Genomic DNA, 21,810 nt, shown 5'->3' with positions numbered 1-21,810 from the left:
GAGAGAGGGAGACACAGAATCTGAAGCAGGCTCCAGGTTCTGAGCTGTCAGCACAGAGCCTGACACGGGGCTCGAACCCACACACCGTGATTTCATGACCTGAGCCAAAGTCGACGCCCAACTGACTGAGCCACCCAGGCGCCCCAAGGAGTTTTCTAATAGGAGAGAAATTTGGACATGTCTCACTGCTGAGGAAGGGAGCCAGTAGAGGCTGAATATACAAGAGAATGGACAGAACCAAGTGAGAATGCGAGAAGAAATGGGATGCAGAGCACAGATGGTAGGATCAGCACTGGACAAGCCCAGGTCTGCAAAGAGCAGATTTAAACCCTAGTGAAACTGTATCAAGCCTACAAGAGTGGACAGGCTAAAAATTACACATGGGATTCATATTGCTATGCAGTAGTTGGCTCCTGAGGCCCTAGGTTTCCTTCTGCATGACTGGACCTGGTTTTGCCTTCCTACCAACCCTCCCCAATCTGCCTCACCTCTCCTGGATGAAATGAATTAAGGATGAATGCTGATGCAGATAGGTCATGGACCTTTTGGTAGGATCCCAGTTAGGAGTGCTCGTCTGTTAGTTTCTGCTTTTACATGTTGTTTTGTTTTGTTTTTCACAGAAGTGGGAGATGAGGTTATTAGCTGTGATTTCAGTGTGCTGGTAGTGTTCGGCTTTGAGGTGTGAAGAGAAAGGAGGTTGGATATTTTTATTGTGGAGAATGGGAGAGTATTAGGAATTGCTACTGTGGTAAAAGGTAGAAAAAGCTCATTAAGGTATCATGGAAGGATAAAATCTAGTTAAGGTCAATGATGTGCATTCATGGTTGTTGCTGTGTGCATAATTGTTCATTTTGCTACAGCAGTGCTCAGCAACCCAGGTGTAAGCATGGAACTTCAATCCCAAGGTGGAGTTTTAGGGTGGTTTTGTTTTTGTTTTTTGACCGGATAGGTGAGATAGAACAATGGGCAAGTTATTTAAGGCAGCAAAAGTATCTTGGCTGAAGTGACAGATGATGAAATCTAAGCTGGGTGAGGAAGATATAAGGGGACCAACCAATAGGAATAAAAGGCTCCGTGGACTACAGCAATGATTATCAAAATCCAGCGGGTATAAAAATCAGCTTGGAAAGGCCAGATCCTGAAATTATTTTCAGCAGGTCTAGAGTGAAGATGAGAAATCTATTCTCGTAGATTGATTGTGATTCTGCTATAAGAGTGCCATAAACCCTTTTTTTCTTTTTGAGAAATAGTGGATTTAAAATTATAGTGAGTTTTAAAAAGTGGTATTTTAAGAGCAGATGAGACACACAGAGAGAATACTATTAGGATAGGTGGTTACAGTGTGAGATGACTAACTTATTATCTCAAAGGTGGCACAGCTTTAAATGATGAAAGGTTCAGGGTGTGCCCAAGAGGGTAAGTGGCTGGGGTGTGGAGTGAAGGTGAACATCACTAAAGGTGAGTAGGTCAAAGTGCTGAAGGCCTAGGCAATCCCTGTGAACCTTGAAGCTACTCCAGATGATGGCAGTATTTGTGACAGAGAAGCAAAATTGGGAGCAAAGTTCAAAGCCACTGGTAAATGAAAGGGAGAGAACTACGTGTGGGTAGATAAAGCAAGGACATGGAGTTGAGGGGGTATAACTGGCTAAGAGTTTTTATACAAGGTGGAGTCATGAAACCGGCTAACATTAGTTGAGTGTTTATTGAGGCTTTACATATATCAATCTATTTTATCCTCACAAACTTCATCTAAAATAAGTGCTGTTGTTTTGGGGTTTTTTTGGCACAGGCTCCATGCCCAACGTGGGGCTCAAACTCATGACCCCAGATCAAGAGTTGCATGCTCTACCAACCGAGCCAGCCAGGCATCCTAAAGTAGGTGCTATACTTTATTCCCCTTTTATGATGAGGAAACTGAAGCAATGAGAGGTTAAACACCAACCAGCTTCTCACAATTCTTAAGCCAAATGCTATACTCCTTCTCATAAAATGGTTATGGAAGGTGTTTCCATACATTTCAACTGAAAAACAAAACAAACAAAACAACCCAGTAGGGTTAACATTTGGAAAATTTTCTTCAAATTTCATTTGTACTGAAATATTTGTTTTTCAATATCCAGCAGATGGCAGCACTAAATAATAATTACATATTCGGTCATCTAGTAGAAACAGTCTGCACGTATCAAGACTTCTGTCTATTCCATCCCTTAATGATTTCTTCAGCAGCATCCAGTGTACTGTCTTTCTGTAAATTAATGAAATAATCATCATTACATATCAAATAAATTCAAGATGAATTAAATATTTAAATATAAAAAATATGCCAAAGTTAATGGATCAGAAGAGTCATGTAGTGATTTGGAAACCAAGTGCTCCTCAATCCCGGACAACTTGAGCCAGGCCTAGTTGGGCTCCAGGCTGTCCTTGGCCTCTGCGGCGCCAAACCCCAGAGCATTCATTCTGGGATCATGTCTTCCCAGGAGATGAGTCATTGGAAGCCTTTCCTGTATTAAGCCTTAACTCTGGGAGGAGCACAGACAGAAACTGGGAAATGGCATTTGTAGCATCTTCCCTTGCTTGACTGTGTGGTACACAGATTCCAAGTTCTTTAAACAGCCCACCAGCAAATCAAACAAGCCAATTATTTATAATGTTATATCCCATTACTGCCTGGCTGGAAAAGTGTACGAACCTCCTAAGAATTCAATATTAGAGGAGCTGGAGAAGTGTGACACCAGTCACTACGTCATACTGCTTTGTGATAGTGGCTGCCAGTTCATTGCTACTATCCTGACACTGAAAAATGTACAGAATTAAGTGCCATGGGGCCAAAAAGCATCACCAAACTGTATAAATGCAAATCAGATTGAAAACGGTTTAACCTGATCCCAGCCCAAACCATGTCTACCAGTGTGGACCCTCTCACGATTTATAACCATTTTCGTAGCACAAGCAACTGGCAGTGCCAGAGACCCAGACTCATAAATGACACTGACGCCAGCAGCAAGACTCAAGGATGTGCTGATGGGATTGATATTTATTATGTTTGCTTCCTTGCTTCTCACCTCACGCCCTTCTGAACATGACATGACACCCCTCACGATGTCCATTTATAAGCATGGGAGATTATAGGACTGATAGTCAATCTCCAGTTGAGGTATTGGAATGTCTTTAGGAAAGGAATTCATATGGGAGAAATCCTCTTCATTTGAGAAATCTGTGTATTTATTGATATCTATTTATCCAACACTAAGATTCCCGAAAAAAATTATTTTTCCTTGCTGCTCAGAAAAGTTTACTGAAAAGACTAGTTAACTAAAAGCACTAAAATCTGCAAAGTCTGTCTTCTGCTATAATGACATTTACAAACATGAAGATGTTTCTTTCTGACACACGGCGAACGGTACTACCACTAGCTGGCATTTGTCGAATTGAAAATAGGCCAGTTAAGCAAATTACAGCCACCATTCATTAAGTTTTGGATAGTACTCTAATGATTTGTTCACTTTAAGATAAAGACAGATTTGATAAAGTAGAAAAAGTATGAAACATCATAGCACTAAATGAAGATTTAAGTGAATATCTGATCTAAGTGAAGAGAATTTTTCAAACTCAAAATGCAAAGGCAGACCTACAAAAGGAAAGCAATCAAATTAATATATAGTTGCAGAAACAAATCAGAGAGTACAGAAGAGCTTCCACAGAGTAAGACTCATCTGCTCCTCCTCTCCCTACTCCTTCCTACTATACCCACCATCTTCCAAGACAACCTTTTATGGCAATTTCTCATTTTAGTTCCAGCGGTTACCTCCAAGATCTGAATTATGCATTTGGTTCTATTTCCTTATTTATCAACTTCAGGCAAAATTCATCATTCTCTGCTCTGGGGAAAAATTCATTCTTCCACACTACTCTGCCCACTCCCATCAATGTTTCATAGTTATAATTACTAATAAAATTCATTTGCCTTTTGAATAGGTAATACCAGAATTTGGTATAAAATTAAATTGAAAATAGTGAAAATCAAGTCTCCTGTTTTTCTCTTCTGCTTTCACTACTTCTTTTATTTCTTCTTCCCTCTCTACAGAATGATTTAGTGCAAAAGCCATTAGGTGGGGCTGAGTGAAGCAGGTGTTCATATATGGAGGCGGCCTGGTGCAGGATGTTGCAGCCAGAGTGGAGTGAGGAGGGTTTCCAATGTGGGTGGCATGAGGTGGTGATGATGGCAGCAGCAGTGTTGACTGGAACAGGGCGTCAGAGTCCAAGCGGGGTAAACCAGCATCTGGATCACAGGGGTGGCTCTGTGCAGGGTGCTGGAACCTGGACAGGATGAGGCAGGCATCTGCCAAGGTAGATGGGCATGGGGTGTCAGAGCCCATGAGGGGTGAAGGAGACCCTGCAGTAGGTGACAGTGGCAGCCTGGTACAAAGCCTCAGGTCAAAGCCTGAGTAGGGTAAAGGGTGCTTGTCAGCAGTGGTGGCTGGAAAGGCAGGTGGCTCATACAGAGGGACTGAGTAAAGAAGTGATTATGTGATGAGAGCCAAGTTTTTTTCAAAGAAGGGAGTTACAAATATGGAAAATCCTCAAGCACAAGTCATTCAAAATGTGCAGGTAAATCCACAGGAAAAAAAAATCCTAGAAGTAGAATTTCTGGGTTAAGAAGTATGTGGATTTACATTTGGATGGAAATATTCAAACTGACTGTTAAGAGATTTTACAAATTATACCCCCACTCTCAATCTATACAATTGTCTCATGGAACTTTTTAGTTGTTTGCTTGTTTCCAATCTAATAAATAAAGTAAAATTTTGTCACAGTTTTAATTTTCATTTCTTGTAATATGAGTAAAGTGGGACATCCCTTCATATATGTGATAGCTGCTGAGAATTTTACCCATAACCATTGGGAAGTGCTGCTTTTCGGCTTATTTTGCCTTAAATTTAACCTGCTTTCTTTCAATTTCCATTTTCTTGGCATGTTTTGCCATCCTTTTATTTTTAGCCTTTCCAAGAGGTTGGGTTAGTTACATTAACTTTCCCTAGAGACTTCTTGGTGGTGCTCCCCTCTCTTCCAATATTGAGTGTTGATGTAAAGGAGGTGTGTCCACAATGATCCTCTTACCTGCCCCCAAGAAGGCGTGGGTCTTTTTGTTTAGATGCCAAAGGATTGTTTCTTTATCTTTTAAGTCCAATGTATCTCAGTGTTAATTGTTCTGGGACAATTTTGCCTGAGACAAGGCATTCCCTTTCAAGTATTAGATTTGTCTGTTTTTGTTTTGTTTTGTTTTGTTTTGTTTTTAAATAGAAAGCATTCTCGAAATAAAGCCATAAAATGCTTTTCAGGTTTCATTTATTTCCACCTCCCACGGGATTCAACACATTTCATTTGTCTTCCACATCCATAATTTTTCCAATATTTTAAAAATCTTTGATCCTTTCCACTCTTACTTGTTCACTTTCCCCAATCCTTAATAATCTTACAGAAGTATTGAGTGTTCTCTGTGCTGTTTCCTATGCCACTACAATTACCTTTTCTCCTTCAATTTTGTACCTGAGCTCTGACAAACTGCCATTTCATCTTCTTATATTATCTATTTAAAGGTTTTGGATTTGAGCTACTGATTTTTATTTGTTCTACAGCAACATTCTTCTGGTTGAATATTCTCTTTCCGATGCTTGTTTTTCCTTGTACCTTTCCCCTTTTTTCCTTATAGTATTTTCTTATAGATTCATAGTGGACTCCTTTTCATTACTCATTTTTGATTGAATTACCTTTGTGAGCTCCCACTGCTAGCACACCTACGGTTCCTATTGTTCTGGGTAATGAATATGCTACCTACTGACTCTGTGATTTGAAGATGTATCTGCAGCTCAGTGTAAGTGAGGAACCAGAGCCACACTAGAAGACAGGAGAAATTCTCCCTGGCTCACAGTGAAGTTTAATATGACTGATGTGGACTTCAGTGGAGAGGGAGGAGGATACTTTTTTTTCCTCCCAGCTAATTTAAGTCGCTACCTGGAATTTAATATATCTTCCTCTACATTTCCCCAATAAGGCTTTTAGCAAAAATGACAGCAGTGAATGAGAAAATCTATAACCCAACTAGAATCTCCTTTCCGCCCTGCCCCACATAGGTTCTAGATGATACAGCTGTATGTTTCTGTTCTGCCTTTCATGAGTCTGGAGAAGCTCCCTCTGCCAGTGCACTTATTGTCCTATTCTTCTGATGAGCAGGTTGCTTGCTGGCTGTCTATAATTTGAAGATGTAGACACAAGAGACTTTCTAGGTGTCTTCCCTCTACCAAATCACTGGATTTGGCAACTCTTCTTCACTTACTGGGGAATTTGTGAATCTGTTTTCCATTTTCCTAGTTGTTTTGAATAACTTTCAAGCAGAGAATGGGGAAGGGCTGTGTTTACGATTTTAAAACAGGAAGTCTTCTGTTACTCTTTTCTTAGTTCTATTTATAACTTCAAATAATATGCCTCTATTTCTAGATCCACTGTAAGATGAGAATATTAATGGCCTTACCCTTCTTCTACACTTCAGTCAATTAAATGTTGACATTAGGTTGTTAACATTTTTATTCTCTTCTGAGTAAGGGGCTCCTGTGTGGCTCAGTTGGTTAAGCACCTGACTTTGGCTCAGGTCATATCTCGTGGTTCATGAGTTCTAGCCCTATGTGGGTGGGGCTCCTCTGCTGTCAGCATAGCGCCCACTTTGGATCTTCTGTCCCTTTCTCTCTGCCCCTCACCTGCCTGTGCTTTCTGGGGCGCCTGGGTGGCGCAGTCGGTTGGGCGTCCAACTTCAGCCAGGTCACGATCTCACGGTCCGTGAGTTCGAGCCCCGCGTCAGGCTCTGGGCTGATGGCTCAGAGCCTGGAGCTTGTTTCCGATTCTGTGTCTCCCTCTCTCTCTGCCCCTCCCCCGTTCATGCTCTGTCTCTCTCTGTCCCAAAAATAAATAAACGTTGAAAAAAAAAAATTTATTCTCTTCTGAGTAAGTCTTCCATAGTTTGTCTAGAGATTGTCTCTAAAATTGAAAACAATGATTACATCATTCTGACTAGATTTATAGACGAATGTGTTTGTAAAAAGAGTTTCTTGAATGTATTAAGCCTGTCTTCAGTGGCAATAACACCTTAAAAATAGCAATAATACATATATTCAGGTATTTTTTTAGTACAGGTCTGATGGTAAGGAATTCAATCGGCTTTTACTGGTTAGGAATGTACACTTCATTTTTAGTTTTAAAGGCTATTTTCCTGGATAAAAGAGTTCTGGGCTAATACATTTTTTATTTCAGCAGTTTCAGGATTTCATTTCTTTTTTTTAAAAAATTTTTTTTTCAACGTTTTTTATTTATTTTTGGGACAGAGAGAGACAGAGCATGAACGGGGGAGGGGCAGTGAGAGAGGGAGACACAGAATCGGAAACAGGCTCCAGGCTCCGAGCCATCAGCCCAGGGCCCGACGCGGGGCTCGAACTCACGGACCGCGAGATCGTGACCTGGCTGAAGTCGGACGCTCAACCGACTGCGCCACCCAGGCGCCCCAGGATTTCATTTCATTGTATTCTGGTCTCCATTGTTTCTGATGAGAAGTTGTTAAATTCATATGCATGTGAGGTATAGTTTTTCTTTGGCTTTTTTCAAGATCTTACCTTACCCTTGGTTTTTAGCAGTTTAAGTGTCTAGGTGTGGTTTTCTTTATATCCTCCTTGTGATTCACTGAGCTTTTAGATCTCTAAGTTGCTTTTCACCAAATACAAGGAAATTACTTCTAAAAATATTCTTTCCGCCACATTCTTTTTGGTACTCCAATTACATGTATATTATCACTTGATACTGTCTCATAGACCTAAGGCTCCACTGATTCTCAAAAATAATTGCTCCTTCTGTTTTTCAGACTGGATGGTTTCTGTGAATCTGTAATTCAAGTGTGTTATTTTTTTCCTGACATCCTCAATCCTCTCTGTGTTAACCCCATATATTTTTCATATCAGAAATTACAATTTAAAGTTGTTAAATTTCCACTTGATTTTTTATAGTCTTAATTTGTTCACTCATTATGACCATATTTTCTTTTTTTTTAATTAAATTATTAATTAGCTAACTAATTAATTAATTATTTTTGAGAGAGAGCACACGCATTCACAGGGGAGGAGATCATGACCTGAGCTGAAATCAAGAGTCAGATACTTAACCGACTGACACCCAGGTGCCCTCTTTTAATTTCTTGAGCATACTTATAACATCTGCTTTAAAATCCTTGTCTGCTAATTCCTATATCTGGGTCACCTTGCAATCTGTTTCTACTGACTGCTATTTTTTTTAATATTTTTTATTAAGAGTCACATTTCCTTATGACTTCACATGTCTAGTAATTTTTTATTGCATGCTGGACATTGCATTGTCACACAGTAAGGAGTCTGATCATGTAAGACAGTAAACTCAATGCTCAAGTGTTGAGTTTTGTCCTTGTAGGCAGTTAATTTCATGGCAGCAAGCCAAAATTAAAAAACTACATATGAACACATCATTCCTAGCAATAGAAAAAAAAGGTGCTTTATAAATCAGAAGGAAGAACATCATAAATGTGTTTTTTAATAAAACAGGGAACTTACTTTAATGAAGCAAAATCGCACAAACTTCTCAAACTGTAATTTGGTCTCTGCGTTACAGAATGCGGAAACTGGAATGGCTGACAGTTTCTGAAAAGTAAACAGAAAAATAAAATAGGAAAACTACTTCTATGTCAAATATGAATTTTAGGCTGATAAACATTAACATTAAAAACAAATAGATACTTCTAAATATTCACAACAACTTCCAAAAAGAAAAATGTTTTAAAAATCCTCTACACAACTATAAGTGGAATATGATATAACAAAACTATAGTTAACATTGTTCAAAACATGTCAGCAAGTTTCCTTCATAAATTAACCATAAAATACATCACAATATCTCAAAGGCAAATAAACATTACCTTATTTTTAGTCATCCATTTCACAAATTTATAGTCATAAGGTTCATTGCTGTCCTTCATATCAGAGAGGTCTGCATCTAAAACAACAATGAAGATTAGACGGCCTATGTATTATATCTGAGGCCAACATGTATTTCATCTATATCTATCAAGATTCAAAATGTTCTCAGAAGATTTTCAGAGAACTTACTGGACTCTCATACTGCATGGTGGGGTGGGAAGTGAGGAATTCACAGATAAGTTTTAGTGATACTCTAAGGTAGAACTTTATGGATATATATGGATAATCATGCTTGTGCATATTGATCTTAGAACTGGGGAGGGATAGGAAGACGGGAGAAAAGAGGAGTGCTGTCTTTCCATACAGAAATAATGCAAACTTCTATGATCATTATTAAAGAAATAACATCTAAACTTATAGAGTATTCATCAGTAATAATTATATCTCCAAATAGTCATTCATTATTAGATTGTAAGCTCCACAAGGATAAAGTGTCTGTATTGCAACCTATCATTATTTCCAACTCCTAGCTCAGTGTCTAGCATATAAGTAATGAACAGTGCATCTGTTGAGTGCATACTTTAATGCTATTCATCATTTATAAAGGGAGAATATCTGTGTAGATCTTCCAAGATAGACTGTTTACTTCTTTCTTCTATATTATGCTTTTTAAACATTAAAAACATTTTTTTTGGAAAAACTTCAAATATGTGTTCCATTCTTACCTCTTGCTCCAATCTTGCTTTAAGGTCTGGGCAAGATATTTTCTGGTATTCAGTATCAGCAATATTGTCTGTTTTATTAATCTGTACTCTTAGATCTTTTTGAATGCCCCAAAGCAAATAACATTGACAGTTACTGTAATCAATAATATTTTATAATTTATTACTCAAAGCAAATTGAGGCAGTTACTTATATTTTATTCATTAAATACTAGGTCTCTTCAAATTAACAGTGTAAAAACCTTGACATTGAAAAAAGCTTCATCTTTATTTTTTTAAGTCTTAATATGTTTTTACTTAATGATTTTATTTCCATTTTCTTCTGTGCTTTAAGAATGTAAAATTTCCATATAATGCTAACAATATATTACCATTTATTGAGCACTTACTATTTGTTAAGCATGAAAAAAGAGTCATTTATTTGAGAGGTAGCTATCTTCACTTTACAGATGAGGAAGTTAAATTACTATTTCAAGTTATATGTACGTGTGTGTGTATGTGTGTGTGTGTGTGTTTACTTCAGGTTTGGCTCTAACAATAACAACTTAAAGTTAGACTTTAATTATAAGTTTTGTCAAAATTCCATGTAACAAGTATTCAAAGGTAACCCAGAGAAAGAAGTGATTACCTACAGCAGAAGAAAGAAGAAAAGCAGGATATTAACTAACTGTAACCGACACCGGTTGTAGTACTCATTTATTCTTGTGAAGCTTAGAAAAGTTGAATTTATTGCCATGGTGCTCAAAAGGAAAGAAGGGAACAAATACAATTCTAAAGATTTTATAGTTAGAAGAATGTTGGAATCTACTGCTTTTGAAAACTCAAGTCAGAGATGCTCAAAATAACTAAACAAAATATTTCTTTAGATAGCAGTTTGAACCATAGTATAATAACATTAACATATTTAAGTAATCTACTAAAATCAAAATTGGTTATTGGTATTGCAACCCACTTCTCCACAGTTGTGGACCTTATTATCTCACTAGAACAACTGCAATCATCTCCCTATTTGTCATCTTGTCTTCTTATCAAATGGTCCCCTCTTTAGTTCTAGGGTGAAGCTCACTGACCTGAAAAGTTGCTTAATACAGCAGAAAAAAGATAAATTCATTGGTTAGGAAATGGATCTCTGGGTTAAGAACCCAACTCTGCTACTAAGTAGTTAATTAGATTCAGTAAATTTCTTAATTCCCTCTCTCTCTCTCCTCTCTCATCTTTTAATGGAGATATAATAGTACCAATCTCATTGGACTTTTGTGAGATTGGAATATTTGTAAAGCTCTTAACATAATACCTACTATATCATAAATACTCAAATCATATTAACCAGTTAGCCATTGTTATGAGTTGTAAAGGTTGTTAATTACTATGTGCATCAATCTTATGGTCTATTTTTATTTTCAAGCTACCATCAAATGAAAATGTTGGATTTTGCTTTTGTCTTTAGCAAATGGTGGGACCAAAATCTAATACCTGGAAGAATGTCCACATTTAAATTAATCTGAGTAGATAAAAGGGTACAAGAGAATGAACTTGTCCTCATATGTAGGAAGGTCTTATAGACATTAATATTTTCCCCCACAGGTGAAAAAGGACTATAAGGAAGTGACATCTTTTTCTCCCCACATCATCATAAATGGTTTTCTAACCAAAATCCTTTCTGTTCCATTACAACCACACTAGCTCAAGATCTGAGACCTAAACTGGTATTGCAAGCAAGGTGGATTGACTGAAGATAATATGGGAAACTATTTAAGAGCTTAGGGCAACGTTCCACACAAAGGTTGCATTACTGTCTTTTTGATGTTTCATGTTACAATGCAATAAATTCCTTTCAGAATTTACCATCTCGAACAATTTGGTTCCAGGGGAGAATTATCCTTATATAAAAATTTAAGTGTCCTTTTATCCAAGAAACTGGCAACTAATTTCATTTTCTATTTGCTCATGCAGCCACAAAGTTCAGTCCCAAGTTAATGTTAATTACAACACTATATTGAACCTAGGCAACTAAAACATTTGCTTCCTCCTCGTCTTGTGTGACACTGATTCTCCGTTACATAAATTTCTACTTATATATTATACATGGAAAACTTTTTAATATGAGTTAGCTTAAATGCTCTTTAGAAGTAGATCAAGTACTTAATCAATTACTTTAAAAATAATTCATGTTGAAAATCTTACGGAGTTCCAACTCAATAGCAAAACTGTACGTGATGAAAACTGTGCCATTTCTTTTTATCATTTCACAAAATGAGCTGTACATTTGGACATAACACAGGAAAAGTGATTTCCAAACCTCAGAGTATAAGACATCTTAAGGGGTTTTAAATAAGAACAGAGCTTGGGAGCCAAACATATCCAGCTCTCAGGCAAAAGGACAGCAAAAACCTCTGGGCACCATGGTCTCTCCTTCTCTCACAACAAATGAAGAAATAATAATCACCGTTTCATTATAAAATCAAGTTTCCAGCCTTATAAAATTTGGTATCTATAAAAGGCTTTTCAAGTTCAGTAGAATATCACTTCATTGTAATATAACCTTGAAACAAACAATTTGGCTATAATTTCTGTCAGAATAAATTAAACTTTTAAATGTACCATCATTAACATCATAATTTTTTTTTAAGAAAATAAGTTATATACAAAATGTTACCATGCTTCTAATTTCAGATTTGTATGGCATGTCAGAACTACATACAACAGCTGCAGGTAATATAAAAACCATTGCTTTTTGGAGTCAAAACTATGTGGAATGTAGCTATGTGACTTCAGCAAGTTACTTAAAGCTTTCTAAGTGTTCACATCTTTAAAAATGGAGCTAACAACACTTTCTTCAAAAGGGTGTGTGGAAGTGCTAGGCATGTAGTAGCCTCTCAATAAATATTATTTTTCTTCTTTACTTCATTTCAGTAAATTCTAAAATAGCATTTTAATATTCCCCAATAGCATCAACCTTTTAGAAACCACCTTTTTCTTCAGTAAAAAGGAAACGAAAATTTTACTCAAAGGAACACAGGGTATGTATATTATTTCACGTACCTGTATTTCAAACTACACACTAGAACAAGATGATAGCAAATTTGATGTTTAATGGAATACCTGTAACCATGTTAATAACAGTTGCATTTAAGGTCAGGGACCTAAAGTCAAAATGATTATATAAAACAAAACAAAACAAAAACACGGACATAATGAAAAGCCATTTTTCCATAGACAAAATGCTGATATGGCTTTGACAGCAATCTTTACTCCCTAATTCTGATGTAATTTCACACATAAGTTTCCATATATTTGAAATAATAAAAACCCTTACAAACCTAGCAAAGACACATCAGCAATGATGAAGTATCCCCCATCAGGAACTATGGGTTTTAGGCCAAGACTTTCAAGTAAATGTATCATCCGATCTCTTTTTACTTCTAACTCTTTTGGCAAAGAATTAAAGTAACACTCTGGGTCATCCATGCGCTTGATGTCAATCCAAAAAGCTTGAGCCAAGGCTTCCTGCATGTTAAGATTGAAACATGTGGAAAGGAAATACAGTAATGTTATTTACTGCTGAGTTTACTGGTGTAATTGAGACTGCCCTAAGTGACATTATTGGGGGGAAAAAAAGTCATTCAGGGAATTACAGTTAAATTCCTGTGAACCTATGTCAGACTGCATTAATGGAGGAATCGGTTACATGCAAATGATCAAATCTAACGTGAAGAACTGAGAATTAGGCATGACGATCCAAATTAAAAAGAGGTACTGTATAAAGATGGCTTACTTGGAAATGAAAAGACATTAAGTTATTTTCCACTGAGGTCAGCTATAGAATGACTTGCTAGATCTAAGTGTGAAAGATGATGGACTAGACAGCCTTTTCCCATTACCTTGGAGGATGCAGTGGAAATGAAAGCTGACCCACTATCACTCCCCATAGGTATGCAATCATTCTCATCTAAATTGTAATCCCTGTTCTAATCATCCATATCCCAGAAGTGTCTAAGTGTCACAGGGATTAGAAAAGAATTTCTGGGGCATGTGGAGTCACTTCTGTACCATTCCCCAGCAAACTCAGAAGTGACAGAAGAGAAATTGGTCCAAGAGGAAAAAAACAATGTTGTTAAAGACGACCAGGTAGGTGTCTGAGAAGGCAACAAGTCAGGAAAAGGTAAACAAATCTGAATCTGGACACACATAAAGAACAAGGATCTGTACAAGCAGGAGGACAGAAGCTTGGTAGGTGAGTGTGAACTGAAACCCCTTAGAAATACCAGTTCTCAGGGCTGCCTGGGTGGCTCAGTCGGTTAAGAGTCCAACTTGATTTCGTCTCAGGTCATGATCTCACAGTTTGCAAGACTGAGCCCCCTACATGGAGCCTGCTTTGGATTCTCTCTTTCCCCCTCTCTTCCCTTCCCTACTTGCTCACATGTTCTCTCTCTCTCTCAAAATAAATAAACTTTAAAAAAGAACAAAGAAAAGAAATATCAGTTCTCAGAGCAAACAAGGACATCTAAGCAAATAATCAAGACTCTGGGAATAATTAAGAGATAGAGGGGCAGAGCAAAGTCGCTAAATTAAAAAAAAAATTAATCAGAACTGAGAGGTATTAAGAATTAAAGGATGGCGTGCCTGGGTGGCTCAGTCAGTTAAGCGTTCACCTCTTGAGTTCAGCTGAGGTTATGATCTCCTGGTTCATGGGATGGAGCCCCAAATTGATCTCTGCACTGCCAGTGAGAAGCCTGCTTGGGATTCTCTCTCTCCCTGTCTCTGCCACTCTTCCCCTCATGCATGCACTCACTCTCTCTCTCAAAATAAATAAACATTAAAATTTTTTTTTTCAAAGAATTAAAGGATAAATTCATTCACTCAGTAATCATATACTGAATACCAATGTTAAATATTGGCATTGTGATAAAACACTGGGGATATAATGATAAACAAGATAAATATGGTCCTTGCCTTTATGGAGACTCTAGTTAGTATCTATTGGAGGGGGCATGTAGAAGGGATGAGGAAACCAATACATGAAAAAGGCAGGCTATAATTTGTTCTGTTGGAAGAACGGAATCTGGTGTGACTGCAGAGTACCAAGAGAGGCAGCATGGCAGGAGATGACATGGAGAGACAGAGAAGACTGCATGCCAAAAGAATCCACCAGGAAAAAAGAATTGATAATTCACAGTACTAAAAAAATCTTGGATAAATGAGGATCAGCTGCTTCAGCCTAGGAATCTGTGGTCCCCTGGAAGCATGGGCCAGTTTCCAAACATGGCTATCTGACTACACGGAAAAAAACCAGGCACTTAGCTTACAGGGAGGGTCAGATGGTTCAGAAAAAGAAGTTCCAGATCCTTAGCTGAATCTTGCTTTTTCCTCAGCAACTTATTCACTCCGTATAGTAGGAGATATTGCCCTAGAAAATTCAAAGCTCAAGAGACATAAACATCGATCCTAACTATAGTATTATACTGGACTCTTTCTGTCTCTTACCCCACCATGTGACCCAATGGCAAATACAGTCAGCTCTACCTTCAAAATATATTCAGCACCCAATCACCTTCCACCACTTCACCATCCCTATATTGGTTCAGTCAACTACTGTCTCTCTCTTGGTTCACTTCAACAGTCCTCTGATTCAATAAAGCAGCCAGAGTCCCTTTGATGACACAAGTTAGATGATGTAATCCTTGTGCTCAAACTCTCCAGTGGCTTCCTATCTCACTCAGCCTTGACAGTGATAAACATGGCCTTACTTGATCTGGCTCCTTTTGTTCCTCCTACTCTTGTCCTTTGATCATCTCAACCCAGTCTCATGTTTTTCACTGATATAAATATGACAGCCAGAATACCTACCCCAGGGCCTTTGCACTTGTTCTCACAGTCTGGAAGGTTCTTCTCTAGGTAATTATTTGGCTACTTAACCTTCAGTTTGTAGCTCAAATGACCCCTTCTCAGTGAGACTTTCAAAGGTTACTCCATTTAACACTGTATATTTTCCCCTTAGCACTTTATATCCTTCCTCTTACTTGCTTTAATTTTCTCTGTCGTATCTATCAACATCTGACATATTATTAAAATATTTACTTCTTGGGGCACCTGGGTGGCTCAGTTGGTTAAGTGTCCGACTTTGGCCCAGGCCATGATCTCGCAGTCCCTGAGTCTGAGCCTCGCATCGGGCTCTGTGCTGACAGCTCAGAGCCTAGAGCCTACTTGAGATTCTGCAACTTCCTCTCTCTCTCTCTCTGCCCCTACCGTGCTCCCACCTCTGTCTGTCTGTCTGTCTCTCTCTCAAAAGTAAATAAACATTAAAAAAATTTTTTTTAATAAAATTTTTTCTTCTTTATCATCTGCATACTCCGAGTAGGCAACATGCAGAAGAAAGAAACTAGACCAATTTCTTACACCATTCACAAAAATAAACTCAAAATGGATGAAGAACCTGAATGTGAGACAGGAAACCATCAAAACCCTAGAGGAGAAAGCAGGAAAAACCCCCTCTGACCTCAGCTGCTGCAATTTCTTACTTGACACATCTCCAAGGGCAAGGGAATTAAAAGCAAAAATGAACTATTGGCACCTCATCAAGATAAAAAGCTTCTGTACTGCAAAGGAAACAATCAGCAAAACTAAAAGGCAACCGATGGAATGGGAAAAGATATTTGCAAGTGACGTATCAGATAAAGGGCTAGTATCCAAAACCTATAAAGAATTCACCAAACTCCACACCCAAAAAACAAATAATCCAGTGAAGAAATGGGCAGAAGACAGGACAGACATTTTTCTAAAGAAGACATCCAGATGGCCAACAGGCACATGAAAAGATGCTCAACATCACTCATCATCAGGGAAATACAAATCAAAATCACACTGAGATACTACCTCACACCGGTCAGAGTGGCTAAAATGAACAAATCAGGAGACTACAGATGCTGGAGAGGATGTGGAGAAACAGGAACCCTCTTGCGCTGTTGGTGGGAATGCAAATTTGTGCAGCCACTCTGGAACAGTGTGGAGGTTCCTCAAAAAATTAAAAATAGATCTACCCTATGACCCAGCAGTAGCACTGCTAGGAATTTACCCAAGGGATATAGGAGTACTGATGCATAGGGGCACTTGTACCCCAATGTTTATAGCAGCACCTTCAACAATAGCCAAATTATGGAAAGAGCCTAAATGTCCATCAGCTGACGAATGGATAAAGAAGATGTGGTTTATATATACAATGGAATACTACTTGGCATTGAGAAAGAATGAAATCTGGCCATTTGTAGCAACATGGATGGAACTGGAGAGTGTTATGCTAAGTGAAATAATTCAGGCAGAGAAAGACAGATATCATATGTTTTCACTTATATGTGGATCCTGAGAAACTTAATAGAAGACCAGAGGGGAGGGGAAGGGCGAAAAAAAGTTACAGAGAGGGAAGGAGGCAAACTGTAAGGGACTCTTAAATACTGAGAACAAACCGAGGGTTGATGGGGGGTGGGGGAGAGGGGAAAGTGGATGATGGGCATTGAGGAGGGCACCTGTTGGGATGAGCACTGGGTGTTGTATGGAAACCAATTTGACAATAAATTATATCTAAAAATTTTTTTAATAAAATATTTTCTTCTTTATTATCTGCATACTCCCAATAGGCTGTAAGCTCAATAAGGGAAGAATTTCTTTATGCTGTATTTCTTCTACTAGCAAATATTTGTTGAATAAGTGAATGGATTGATCTTGAGTGGATGAAATGAGTTTAATATATATAAAACCAGAAGTCAAAACTAACCTTTATTATGACACTGCTTTAGAGAGTCACAGGAAAGAGAATTTTAAAACAAAATTTTGTCTCATTCAGTAGATATTTTTGGCAGGAAGCAAAAAAAGTAAACTTACTATAGCCAACACATTTCAATCTTTCAGCCTTCTAACAGCCTTCCAGAAAAAGATATTTTTTTCAGTGATCTGATTATTCACAGAATGATGGTACACATATCCCTGTTTTATAAATTTATTTAAAAAAAACACACAGAAACAATATAAAAAAGATATACATTAAAAAGTCTTGTACCCACCCCTATCCCTATCTATTCATATCGCCTATTCCTCATACCCAAATAGCCACTTTTAGTAGCCTCTTACAGATCCTTCCAGATATCCTTTAAGAAAATAAAAGTGTATGGTTTCTCCCTTTCTTATACAGGATATAGCACAAATACACACTACTCTGTATGTTGCTCTTTTAACCTTATAGTATATTCTAGAAATCTTTCCATATCGATAATTATAGAGCTCCCTCCTTTCCCTCTCTCTTTCCTTTCTTTTCATTTTTAAATAGTCATGGTGACAGACAGAATAATGGACCCCAAAGGTGTCTAGGTCTTAAAACCCAGAACCTATAAATATGTTACTCTACATAGTAAAATAAACTTTGCAAATGAGGTTTAAATTAAGGATCTCAAAACGAAGAGATTATCTTGGATTATTCATGGGCCTAATACAATCATAAGGATCCTCGTATGGGAAAGAAGGTAGCAGGAGAGTCAGAATCATGTTAGAGTTATGTGACCTCAAGCCAAGGAATGTGAGCAGCCCCTAGAAGATGGAAAAGACAAGCAACGAACACTCCCTTACAACCTGCAGAAGGAACACCAGTATGGAGACACCTTGTTTTTAGCCCTGTAAGACCCATTTCAGACTGTTGACCTCCAGAACTGTAAGATTAAAATTTTTTGTTTTAAGCCACTAAGTTTGTGGTAATTTGTCACAGAGAAATGGGAAACTAATGCAAAACTCAGATAATATTTAAATGTTTGGCTAGACCATGGTTTATTTAATTGCCAGTGGATGGATAATGTGCATCCCCTATCTTTTGCAAAGAATGGCCACGCACATACAGAGCTTCTTGCTTCTCAGGTATACAGATAATAGCAACAGAGTAAACTCCCAGAAGATGGATTCCTGCTTTGGAGCACATGCACATCTATAATTTTGCTTGGTGTTGTCACTGTCCTTCACAGAGTCTGTTCTACTTTGCAATCCCGCCAGTGTTCAAAGCTAAAACTCAATGACTTTAAACAAACAAACCAAAAAACCATTCTAGTAACACCTTCACCAAAAGACCATGCTTCAACCCCAAGTTACTCTAACACCTACCTGTAAAGGTGTAGCACAAGTATAAACAGTGTTTTGTTGAACTGTCTGTAAATGTTTTATCAAATGATTAGGACCAATGGACCAGCCAAGCTGAAAAAGGAAAAAAAGAAAAGCAGATTTCAGAAAGTGAATCTAACTGTATGTATTAAATCTGATAGAGTAGCTCAGCTTAATGTAATTATTAAACATATGTAATTCTAAAATGTTCACTCTATGAAAGTAGTGTAGTTATTAGTATTTGCTCATCATTTCAACACTGTTCTCTGGGAAAGTGTCCCACCGGAGTCACTAAACTCTGTCTTCAGAAGGTAAATAGTGCCCACAATCATTATAACCCTTTTCTTTTCTAATTCGCTACTTCTGAACGTCTAAAAACTCATAACAAAGCTTATTTGAATTAGATAAAAGTAACTCTGAATGAGGGCCTAAGGGACTCTTCCATAATTTGGTTCTGCAGGCCCCATTTTTGATACTCCTTGCTTCTTGGCCATGTTCAGGATAGGGCTGGTTGGAAGATAATCAAGCTTCGATTGGGTAAATTGTTAATGTATTACATAGTGCAGTGCTTAAGTACATAAATTCTGAAGCTGGATTGCCTGGCTGGCTTGAGTTTATTAGCAGTATAACCTCAGGCAACTTACTTAACTTCTCTTACTAGTTTTATTATCTATAAAATGGGGATAATAAATTATACTCACTTCATAATGCCATTATGAGAATGAGTATGTGTAAAGCACTTAGAACCTGGCACATAGTAAGTGCCAAAATATTAGCTATTATTATGTATTATATTTTTCCTCCTTTTTTATTAATATGCAATAATCTGAACATTCTTTGCAAAGAAGAGTGCCATTGGTTGGTTACTTATAAAATGAAAAATGACTATTTTTCTGCCATTTGCAATGACATGGATGGAGCTACAGAGTATTATGCTAAGTGAAATAAGTCAGAGAAAGGCAAATACCATGTGATCTCACTCATATGTGGAATTTAAGAAACAAAACAAACGAGCAAAGGAAAAAACGAGAGAGAGACACACACACACACACACACACACACACACCCAAGAAATGGATGTGTAGCTAGAGAGAACAAACCGAGTGTTAGTGGACGGGAGTGGAGGTGTGGGGGGATGGGTTAAATAGGTGATGGGGATTTAAGAGGGCACCTGTGATGAGCACTGGGTATGGTAATGAAGTGATGAATCACTAAATTCTATACCTGAAACTAATATTACACTGTATATTAACTAACTAGACTTTAAATAAAGTTTAAAAAAACTTTAAAAAAAAAGAAAGAAATGATTAGGTCTCAAAAAGGAGAAAGGTCAACAGGAAAGCTGAATGAGTAAACAAAAGGTCAGTAAGTACAAAAACCTGGGTAAACTGAATATATATGCATTTAACACACTCTCTCTCTCTCTCTCTCTCTCTCCAAGAAATAAAATACGTGTCTGTTTTTAAGCAATTATTCTTTTGCATCTTACCTTCCAGCCAGTTACACTGAAAGTCTTTCCGGCACTTCCTATCGTTATTGTTCTCTCCCACATACCTGGAAAAGTAGCTAAACCGGAAAAAGAAAAAAAAAAGTTAAATAATTGCTTTCCAATCAATCTACATTCAGTATAACTTAAAAACATAAATGTAGTATAATGCAGTCGGTATATTTCAGTAGGTTTTTTTTTTAATTTTTTAATGTTTATTTATTTATGTATGTTTATTTATTTAATGTATGTTTATTTATTTTTGAGAGAGAGAGAGACAGAGCTCGAGAGGGAAAGGGCCAGAGAGAGAGGGAGACACAGAATCTGAAGTAGGCTCCAGGCTCCGAGCTGTCAGCACAGAGCCCAATGTGGGGCTCGAACTCATGAACTGTGAGACCATGACCTGAGCCAAAGTTGGACGCTTAACCAACTGAGCCACCTAGACACCCCTATTTCAGCAGGTTTTTAAAATATAATGTAACTTTAAGCCAAACATAGTTGAAAATGTCACAGTGCTTAAAAATACTGTATAATATGTGATAGATTAAATAATGTTAAGTAGCAAAATCACTTCAAGGGTCAGAAGTGGCAAAGGTGTCAGTAGGCAGCGTTCCAGGCAGTGGTAGCACAGCCGTGGCGTGGCACCTGGCGCTCAGTGTCAGTGGTAGCTGTGCATTCACTAATACTGCACTCTTCCTGTGGCACCATTTTGATTGTGGTCCTGGCCATTGTTGACTCGCCTCTACTCTGCCCATTTTCCGAGTCTACCTCTACAGGATTCCTAAGACAATGTTTCTTAAAATGTGGTTCTCACACCAGTACTAGCAATATCAATGGGGAACTTGTAAGGAAGGCAAACTATCGGACCATACCTCAGATCTCCTCAATCAGAAACTCTGGGGGTAGGGCCCCGCGATGCATGTGTGCATGTGTGTTTTGCTAACAATTTTAAGATATATATCCCACACCATAAAATTTACTTATTTAAATTGTCTAATTCAATGGTTTTTAGCATATCTGCAGAGCTGGGCAACCAGTTTTAGAACAATTTTTCACCCCAAAAGCCCATACCTTTTAGGTATCACCCCTTAATATCTCCGTGGCCAATAGCCCTAGAACTTGTCTGAATGGAGTTTATTTGGCATACTTATTCTCTCCATAATGCACACCACAGTCTTCTTATACTTCAAAACATCAGCCAGCACTTCAGCACTATGCTATGGGGTCTATTTTAAACAACAAAATCACCATGAAAAGGGCACTTGTTTATAGTATAAGCTGAAATAAGAAGGCAGAGTGTTGCCTTGTTGACCTCAACTGAGAATACACATATGAGGTGACTCAAATTTTTTGCCCCTCTTGGCACGTCTGTGAATGAAGCGCTGTGAGTATCGACTTTGAAGTTACAAATAGATTTCTGCGAGTAGGTGATTCACAAATATGGATTCCACAAATAATGAGAAATGACAGTGTAAACGTTTTC

General features: G+C 37.8%; 1 protein-coding gene across 3 annotated transcripts in view; it reads right to left on the bottom strand.

Moving 5' to 3' along the window:
- Positions 1–1,683: 1,683 nt before the first annotated feature.
- The window catches only part of KYAT3 (kynurenine aminotransferase 3), a 72,736-nt gene continuing 52,609 nt past the window's right edge, over positions 1,684–21,810 (bottom strand). For all 3 annotated transcript variants that reach the window (XM_078451715.2, XM_078451713.2, XM_078451714.2), the window contains exons 9-14: positions 20,331–20,407; positions 18,845–18,934; positions 13,030–13,216; positions 8,987–9,063; positions 8,625–8,711; positions 1,684–2,245 (exon numbers count right to left, since the gene is read on the bottom strand). In XM_078451715.2, the coding sequence (XP_078307841.1) occupies positions 2,183–2,245; positions 8,625–8,711; positions 8,987–9,063; positions 13,030–13,216; positions 18,845–18,934; positions 20,331–20,407 (581 nt within the window). In that variant the 3' untranslated portion in view covers positions 1,684–2,182. The remainder of the gene's footprint in view (positions 2,246–8,624; positions 8,712–8,986; positions 9,064–13,029; positions 13,217–18,844; positions 18,935–20,330; positions 20,408–21,810) is intronic.

The sequence above is a fragment of the Panthera onca genome, chromosome C1, assembly GCF_046562875.1.
Source record: "Panthera onca isolate mPanOnc1 chromosome C1, mPanOnc1 haplotype 2, whole genome shotgun sequence".
In the NCBI taxonomy this organism is placed as follows: domain Eukaryota; kingdom Metazoa; phylum Chordata; class Mammalia; order Carnivora; family Felidae; genus Panthera; species Panthera onca.
This window is presented reverse-complemented; position numbering and strand designations above follow the sequence as displayed.